Here is a 10000-nt window from a genome sequence, read left to right as displayed (position 1 = left end):
TTCTCTATTTTACTCTGAAATGGCTCGTACCAATACTTTGCCAACATTATACGACGTGAACGAGATTTAAGCAATTGTGTCTCGGGTTTGCATAACTGTCGAGAAATTCTCCCAACTCCCCGAGTGTTTAGATGAGGCTATGTAAACACGAAAAAAAATGTCCTCTATTGCTTTTATAAAATATTTCTCACAAATAATTCGACAAATGAAGAAAAACGCTGGGTTTTTTTACTTCTTGACTGAAACAGATTTTCTTGATACACCCTCCTATTTCGTATCAGCCAATCAAAACGCGCGTCTGACAACACAAAACCAATCAAAATTCGTGTGATGTCACAGCCGTGTTTACATACTCTCACCTAAACACAGCTATTGAACAATGAGAGTGCACGTACTATCCTAATTATTTTATAAAGACTTACGATAGTACAAAGGTATATTTTGAGATGACGGCTTCATCGACATCGCCATCGTTGATCTTAAAGTCCCTATACTAATAATTTTGTGATTATTCCAAGCTGTTCAACATTGAAAGTGTGCACTTTCCCACTTTCCCCACTTTCCCAGAAATTGATAAGTGTGGATGTTTATAGAGAGAAAAGGAAATATTTGTCGCCAGGAGCAATGCTCCACATAACCTTAAATTTAGCCATTTTTCGTCGTAGGGGACAGAAGAGGGAGTGACAACAACATCGATCAACAACATCGATCAACGAAAACGTCGCTTCAAAATATAACTTAGCGCTACCGTAAGTTACTTGTGATCATCCCCTCTTGCTACAATGCAGAGTGAGGTCAAACTCTCCTATAGTTGGATTGGTGCAAACGGTTTAAAAGAAGAGATAAATAATGAACGATTCACACACAGTTCTATGTCCACGTTGTCGTCAAAAGCTAGAATTTAGTGATTTTACGTTGTTGTTTTGTGGAGCACGGCTAAGAAATGAACTGAACGGCGTGCCACTCGTACAGTACGATTGCTTTTCCTTTTTTAACCAAAAACAGTCTTGTTTCTTTGCTTGACGGCCCCAAAAGTGGAGTCGCTGTGTTTAAGAGTCGCTGCTCTGTCAATTTGGCGCCTCTTATGCCAGGTAACCCAAGAAATGAAACGGCGGCTGTGATGGCTAATCCTCCGAGAATTAAACTAACTTGTTATATAAAAAAACTCTTAATTTTGAACATTTTGTTTTAAACGTGTCGTAATTTTAGAATTCATTTCCCTGCTAGAAGAGGTCTCTTTTCTTTTGCATTCGCTAGGCTGAGAATTACTGTAAAGGAATGCGCAAGACACAGCGGGCCCAAGTCACAGTCAGCAAACATATCATGGGACATGCGTTTTGAACCGTAAGTCTCACCCAAGGTTGTGGACGCACGAGTCAGAAAATAACAGACTGAAATAATCACCAAGGTTACCTCACCTAAGGATACCAGAAGTGGTCAGCGGGATCCTTCCGTTCTTGAGTATAAGTTTGGCCAAAATATACTCTCCCATAATGTTAGGGTCATCGATAGTCTAGGAGAGATTAAGGTAAACCAGTTCAATTTTGACTTTCCTTTTACTTCAGATTATGATAATGAATGTTAAAGGAAGAAAAATCAAACTCTAAGAGGTTTGAAAAAATTTAAACCCAGAAAAAAAGTGAACCACAATATATACATGCAAGATGGAGAGGCAACAAAAGTGATAACCAATTTGATGTGTGATTTTTGCCCATAACATGCAGAGGAAAAAAATTAGCCTGAAAGTCAAAAGGAGCAGCTTTTTGCAGAAAATCAGTGGAATATCTCAAGAGAATCTCTTTAAATTCTGTTTCAAACGAAACTACAAAATTCTTAACTATATGACTGATTCTTCCGTGGTTTCCAAGTCCTTTTGAAGGAAGTTCGCTTGATTTCATGGTTTGAAAAGGGAATAATATTAATTAAATAAAAAGCGCAATTTCTTTCGGCCTGGTTGATTGGTGTACTTGGAAAATTCGCCCTTCATTACACAACGGTAATTCCCCTACAAACTGGTAAGTACATATCCTGGAATTACAAGGAACAACTGGAACACAGGCTATCCTGCCGGTGCGGTGACGAAGGGTTGTACAGAATAATGCACAACACCGTAAAGTTATTTTTGAGAGATAGAAGCGAGTTTAGGTTGTGCAAGGTTTTCAATTTTTGGCATCGTTTGTTTAGGGAAATCCAGATTCAAAGGAAGAAAGCATCCTCATAGGACATTTGCATGATGACGCCATTTGACTACAAGTACCAGAATCCTTCAGGTTTTGCTTGTCTCAAGCTAATTTGAGCTATTGGAAGTCAAATGACGCTATCGTGAAAGTTGCCTTGAATTTCCGTGTCGGCCACTTGAGTACGTCATATCGTGCTTAGTCCATAGGCCTGCTTGTTTCGCGCGGCCTAATCGTTCCAAGTCAAGTCTGTCACCGGAAAGGCCCGGAAAAGCACCATACTGGGAGTAAGCGGAGTCCCAAACTCTATGCCAAAGAAACACTTATTAGCATTTATCGCAAAACCCGCATTTAGATACTATCAAGAGAATTCCAAAGAATCTGCCATGGATAAGTTTTTGTTTTCCAAAAATTAAAATCCATTTTTGGCTTTTCGTTAATTTGGCACGATATCTGTTTTTAGGACTAACTAATCTAGATTCGGATTTTCTGGAAATAGACAGCCTTTTTTGGGCAAACGTTCTGCACTGACCTTTTCAAGAAGCTTATAATCGGGAAGGTCATTGCAAACAACTGCAACATTTGACCCCAAAAGAAATAAAATGCCAGTCATCAGATTCACAACAAAGGCCGCAAAGAACAGGAGACCAGCAACTCTGTAATTTGAAAAAAATCCGTAAAATCATTTATTATTTCTGACACAATATTTCTCAAACAAGTCTGAATTAACAACTAAAAACAACTTAACCCAAAAATGCAAACGACAGGCAGGAACGTCAAGAACTGGACTGATTACGGTATTCCTGCTGAAAAAATTCCTGAAGAGGAACTTAAAGAACCAGTAAATACAGACAGCTTATTAACTTGCGGCTCACGATAACTTGGAACGCCAGTTATTTCGTACGCCGCCGGAATTCACTGCCAACCCTCAGTTTGGTCGTGGTCTCAATGAGTGCCTTAGTTATGCAAAAAAACAAAGTTTAGATGTAGATTATAAACAACTCGTCTCAATCTGACTGTGAATTAGACTTCAGCTACGTACTTTAATCGGTACCTGACAACCGTAAAGCAGACCACCAAAACTACTACTTTATGTCCAAACTGCGAACTACGATCAGTATGCGGGTTAATTCTTCTACCTCCCACTGGGCTACGAATATTAAAGTTCTGTCTAATTGGGGCCGACTTAATTTAAGGACGCTGCCTACTATTGTTATTGCGCATACGTTCTGCACATCTCGAGATACTCGGGTTACCTTTAGGTGGTGCTTACTAATACAGGAATACTTTTGCGCAGTTTAAAACTAGCTATGCAGAGAAAGGAACTCTCAACAGGTGTTCTTGGTATCCAAAATTGGGGTAACCATGCATTTTTCTTCGATAATTAAGCTTCAAATTGGAAAAGGATTCCATACATTGCTTGTATTTTAAAACTCTTTCCAAATATTGTTGATTAATTATCTTTGAAAAATGCGCGGCTACCCCAATTTTCTTTTTGGATTTCAGTAACACTTGTTAAGATCTGCTTTTCCCGCATATTCATAAACCAGGCATAACTACCTTTGAATTAGTAGGCACCGTGCTTAAAGTGCCCCTGTGATAAAAAAAAAATCACTGCCTTTTTTTCTTCAGATTTTGAAAGTGACTGGCAAAATTTTGAGCTTTGAATTTTATCCAAAGGCCGTTTACTTTGGGTGTAAGGTTTGGATTTCACGGTCCGCCATAACTCGTCTTCACAACTGACCGATTGGACCTCAGAGAGTTGGATCAAGAAAAAACTGACGTCAAAGGCTCACTAGCTTAAAGTTTCAGCGTGTGGATGTAGCTTATTATACAATGCAAAACGCGAGTTTAAAGGAAGGCAGACACAAGGCGTCATGTTGCAGCGACATGTTGCAGCGACAAAAAACTTGCGTAGTGCACGCTGAGGCAACATTCAGCAGAGACGTGTAGCGGGGAGATGTAGCAGAGACAAAATCACAACATGTGCACACACATGAAAATGTTGCAAATGTTGCGGGTATACGTTTCAGGGATATGTTGCAGCCACATGTCCCCTCGTGTGAACTGATACTTTTGTAATTGTGCAACACCAAGTTGAGGGTGATTTTGTCCCCGCGACGAGTCCCATGAATTTCAACAAGTTTTTTGAACTTCATGGGACACGTCACTGCAGCATATCCCTGAAACATGCATGTACCCGCAACATTTTCATGTGTGTGCAAATGTTCTGATTTTGTCCCTGCTACATGTCGCCTTTAATAGTGTGTACTACACACCTTTTTGTAGCTGGAGCATGTCGCTGCAACATGTCCTTGCGATATGACCCCTCATGTCGGCCCACCATTAAAGTCTGAAAGCCCAAAACTACCGTGTTGCATTTTAATTCTGCGGCGTACGCATTGCATTCTTAAAGTAGTGAGCCTTTGACGTCATTTTCTCCTCGATCCAGTTCTCTCAAGAGCTTAAAGTTAGTGATGGCAGACCATTAAATAGGAGAATTCCAGTTAAATATGGACAGGTTTTTTTTTTTTTTAATCAAGGCTTGAATCTTTGGTCGCTTAGTGTTTAGTTAACATTGGTCGCTTAGTGTTTAGTTAACATAGTTTTGAAATCCTACGGAAAATAAGAACTGATTTTTTTGGTCACAGGGGCAGTTTTCGGAGAGGTGGAGGACATGAATGTTCACCGCATCCCAAGTCCTTATTAGGTAGTACCTTCCCCTTGGTTCTTCATAGACCTTGAGTGTTGGTCAAACCGGACCTGAATCCGCGACCTTTCGAATGGTCGCCTTTATGATAAACCATTGTTTCCGCGATAGAAGGAAACACTCACCCCATCATGAGCCTTCCGCCCCAGTCAGAAATGCTGCTCCTACTGCTTGGTGTGTCGTGTTTCCTTGCACCAATAAGACCCAATGACACGGCTATCAGCAACAACAACACAACTAGCAATGTCAGTGTTGCCACGATAATGAAAACAATGTGCCTTGGATACAAAAACAAAGAACAAAACGCAGTTTAGCACTCAACTTCACTGTTCTAGCTGCCTTATTTCTTTGACTTCTTTCGCAGATGAACAAAGTGGCAAGACGTATGGCTTTATTTTTTTTTAACATTGAAAAGTGCGAAAGCAAAATATGAAAGGTCGGAAAGCGTAGTTTTCTGCCAAGTTCCCTAACCAAACGACCCTTTTAATTTATCTTCGTTGACATCAGCACATTGCTTTGGACTGTTGTACGGCACACCAACCTGAGCCAATCGGCTCGCTTGTAAGATTGTACAGCCGTGACTAAGTTTAACGTGAAGTAGTGATGTACATTAAGCTTCGTCCTTTCAGCTGCAATGAGGTAAGCAGTTTAGGTCAGTCACAGCCCCTGTTACAAGAGCACTTTATAAATCAAGTATGTATAAAATGCAATTGTAATATGTGACTCGGAAACCCTACCATTGGGGTAATCATACGAAATATAAAATCAGAAAAAGTAAACAGCTACGTCCAAAAATGCACCCCAGTTTGTAGAACCGTCACGTAATTTCCCTTTTCTCTTCTCCCAGAACATCAACATCGCTCGCTTCTGACAATTAACGTCAAAAAGTGTTCCACGAACTCTGCTCCTAAACTGAGTAAAGGTAATAGTGCCAAACTGTAAGCTAGCTGTAGCCTGGTTTCACAGTAGAATAAAAAATTGTATAAAAGATTCACCTGTATGTGTCATATTTGGTCAACGTTCCATCAGACCCAATGTAATTGTTGTCCACATCATCTCTTAGTGGGTATAGTGTGTCTTTAAGTAACTACCAAGTGAAAAAATATAGAAATAAACAACGCTTTCAGGAAGTGTTATCCTAAAATCGGTTTTACATTGATGTTTGTCTGTGGACCCTGTTATAGCAACTTTGTCGACTCGACAGGGCTGAGCACTGAAATCAAAAGCAAACAAATATTTGAAAGGTATAATAAATAAATGAACTCCAGTTGCCGTCTGTGGAGGACGCAAGCACCTGACGATTTGTTTTCAATTTTTTCGCCAAACATCCACAACCTTCGTGCCAATTTAACACTAGAATCATGTTCATACTGTCCTTCCATGCAGAATGACTTTGAACTTGCTGGTGTGAACGACGCTTAACTAAGAAGAGGTGACGAAAAAATTATCTTCACGTGCTTTAAAAGCGGTCATTTCAGGTTATTTAGTAGGCGTTGGCAAAGAAGTGCATTAAAAAGTACGATCTGACGCACGTGCGGGACAGCGAAAATGAACATTTTGCATGCCAAGACAGTAGTCTCGCCCAGATTAATCAAGTGATCGTCTCTTAAAGATATACTGGTTTAGTACCGCTCACTTCTGGTTGCCGTTCGTGCGGGATCAAAAACGTCTTGCGCATAAGCTCAGAACACAAGCAGATCTAGATTTTGGCATTTCTGTTCACGTCGCCGACATTGTTGCTTAAGTTCCCTTTATAACACTACTATTGATGTTTTATTGGATACTACTATAATTCATTTTTACATAGAGCGGTTTTCAAATGAGTGTCGTAAAACCAAAACCAAAGTAATTACTTTGTCCAATCAAAAAGGACGGAGACAATCCAGTAAACCAATCAAAACCCGAAGTAATTACACGTAGCCGACACAAAGCGCGGGAAAACGTGCAAGCGTGAGCCACCATTGGTTTTGCTTCTACTCCTGATTGGTTGAAAAAGTGGCCTTCAATTATAACCATCGGTTTTGTCATTAACTTGACGCTCGCACTGGTAAAACCGGTTTGACGAGAGAAAGCAAGATTGACTAGTCCAGAAGTTCGGGCTGCAGCGGCTTCAAAGAGTTGACGCGATTCGGACAGCGTCTACTTTTCTCCTCCTCAGTAAAGAAAAAGACGAAAAGGAGGTTCTGCTCGCAGGGAGATGATAAACTAGCATACCTTGTCAATGCTGTCCAACAAAGGCTTTGAAAGAGAATCAGGTAAGTCTTCTATTTTCGATGAAAAGTTCTTGAATTCTACAAAAAGACATGAAACATTGATGTTGATCCTCAAGACTTCAAGTCTCGTACATATGCAGCAATGAAATACAAAGGGAGATACAGTCTTCTAGTTGGAATCAACTACACGTTATTTTTCGTCAAAGGACGAAAACCAAAGTACCCACTGAAAAACCACTCGAGAAGAGCAGAGAAAGAACACAAAATCAGCCCAGTTATGCACGTTATCCCAAAATTTGAACCTTGGCTACGATGGTGGAAGGCCGGAAATCATCAAAACTGTGATGAGATCGTAAATTTTCCTTTTCCTAGACAAACTTGTAAGCCTCAGTCCCGTAGTACAACAGATTTTTTGATTTTTTTAGTCTAGTTTTCTACTTTTCAGGTTATGTAAGCATACCGTAATTCTATTTGAGAGAAGATTGTGTCACTTGAATAAGCCCCCTCTATCCATCTGTGAATTCATCAGACTGGGTATCTTTATTTGTTCCTTCAATGTATTTTCTTTTACAACAATGCGGGTGACACCTATGCTTTGTTGTTTCTGCGTTACATGTAACACTGTTATAATCGTCATATATACCCGTAGAATTTTTTAACTATCTAATTTTTCTTTAAAAGGAGCCACTTTTGGCATTTAATAATAATACATTCAGTTTCTTTGTCTGGTCCACAACATAACATGTCCCTGCAACAGAATTAAAAGTTGAGCCAATCAGACACAACGAATTCTTTGCGCTCGTGCACAGGCAAAAACAAGATGGCAGCCATAGTTCCAGGTGCTCGTGATGCTGCTTTTGACTGGAATGATTGGCATCGAAATAAAAAACTGCTTGTTATTTTGATGATGATGATGATTGACGTCAAGCCTCCTGTTATGCTGGAACGAAGAATCTGGTGTCGTCAGTGATTGTTACGCCGTGAAGAACGATGAGCATACCACATGATTTTCAAGGAGTTGGCTGTCGAAGATACGTCTGGTTTCAGTGAATATATAAGAATGCCACACGCGAAATTTGTGGATCTTGTAGAAAGGATTGCACCCTTCATGTGCACCATGCGGCAGTCAATTCACACGAGGGGACGCGTCGCTGCAACATATCCTTGGGAGATGTACCGCAACATTTTCATGTGTGTGCATATGTTGTGATTTTGTCCCTGCTATATGTCCCCGCTACACGACCCTGATGCATTTCGCCTCAGTGTACTACACACCTATTTGTCGCTCCAACATGACCCTGCAAAATGACCCCTCGTATCTGCCCACCTTTACGGATTTTAGTTTTGCTATATTTTTCAAGAAACACGCAGAAAAATTCCAGACCTTCTTAAGACCTTCTTAAGCCTGGTTGTTATGTAAACTTTTTCTCATAATGCACGTTACCCCAAAATTTGAACCAAGGCCACGATGGTGGAAGGCCGGAAATCATCTTTCTTAGACAAACGTGTAAGTACAACAGATTTTTGAAATGTTTTAGTCTAGTTTTCTACTTTTCAGGTTACGTAAGCATACCGTAATTGTATTTGAGAGAATATTATGTAACTTGAATAAGCCCCCTCTATCTATCTGTGAATTCATCAGATTTGTTCCTTCAATGCGGGTGACACCTATGCTTTGTTGTTTCTGCGTTACATGTAACACTGTTATAATCGTCATATATACCCGTAGCTTTTTTAGATCTCATTGTTTTGTGAAAGGAGCCACTTTTGGCATTTAATAATAATATATTCAGTTTCCTTGTCTGTTCCTGAAACGTGAAAATGTTTCATGAAAATGTTGCGGGTACATGTTTCAGGGATGTGTTGCAGCGACATGTCCCCTCGTGTGAACAGATACTTTTATAACTGTGCAACACCAATTTGGGGGTGATTTTGTCCCCGCGACGTGTCTCATGAAGCTCAACAAGTGGAGCTTCATGGGACACGTCGCGGGGATAAAACGTTGCAAGGATGCTATGAAACCTCGTGTGAACGGTTACACAACATGTCCCTGCAACAGAATTACAAGTTGAGCCAATCAGAGACAACGAATTCTTTGTGCTCGTGCAAAGGGAAAAACAAGATGGCAGCCATCGGTAGAGGTGCTCGTGCTGCTGCTTTTGACTGGTATGATTGGCATCGAAAGAGAAAACTGCTTGTTATTTTGATGATGATTATTGTTGTCAAACCTCCTGATACGCTAGAACGAAGAATCTGGTGTCGTCAGTTGTTGTTACGCCGTGAAGAACGATGAGCATACCGCATGATTTTCAAGGAGTTGGCTGTCGAAGATACGTCTGGTTTCAGTGTATATATAAGAATGCAACACGTGAAATCTGTGGCTCTTGTAGAAACGATTCCATCCTTCATATGAACCATGCGGTCAGTCAGTTCACACGAGGGGACTCGTCGCTGCAACATATCAATGGGACATGTACCCACAACATTTTCATGTGTCTGCACATGTTATAATTTTGTCCCTGCTACATGTCCCCGCTACACGACCCTGATGCATGTCGACTCAGTGTGTACTACACACCTACTTGTCCCTGCAACATGACCCCTCGTGTCTGCCCACCTTTAAGGATTTTAGTTTTGCTACTTTTTTCAAAAAACACGCAGAAAAAATCCAGATGCAAAGCAGAATAAACACAAAGGGGGGGTCCTTCTTAAGCCTGGTTGCTATGTAAACTTTTCTGATATCTAGAACGGCAATAGACGAACCGCTTGGCCGTACCCGGTTTATTGGTGAACACTCTCAGTTAATGTACGTTGACCATATTTGGTGAAGTCATTTGACCACAACATTTCGAGCAAATAAAATTCACGTAACAACGACAATAGAGCGGTTTTCAAATGAG

The 10000-nt window shown here is 40.5% G+C and overlaps 1 protein-coding gene across 1 annotated transcript in view; it reads right to left on the bottom strand.

Annotated features, from left to right (window-relative positions):
- Nucleotides 1-10000, bottom strand: part of LOC138027671 (prominin-1-like) — a 57048-nt gene that overhangs the window by 25599 nt on the left and 21449 nt on the right. The window contains exons 10-14 of the mRNA XM_068875237.1: nt 7102-7178; nt 5883-5974; nt 5013-5165; nt 2710-2833; nt 1419-1513 (exon numbers count right to left, since the gene is read on the bottom strand). Of these exons, the coding sequence (XP_068731338.1) occupies nt 1419-1513; nt 2710-2833; nt 5013-5165; nt 5883-5974; nt 7102-7178 (541 nt within the window). The remainder of the gene's footprint in view (nt 1-1418; nt 1514-2709; nt 2834-5012; nt 5166-5882; nt 5975-7101; nt 7179-10000) is intronic.

Source organism: Montipora capricornis, chromosome 2, assembly GCF_036669925.1.
Source record: "Montipora capricornis isolate CH-2021 chromosome 2, ASM3666992v2, whole genome shotgun sequence".
Taxonomy (NCBI): Eukaryota; Metazoa; Cnidaria; class Anthozoa; order Scleractinia; family Acroporidae; genus Montipora; species Montipora capricornis.
The sequence above is the reverse complement of the archived record's forward strand: the minus strand, read 5'-3'. Positions and strand labels throughout refer to the sequence as shown.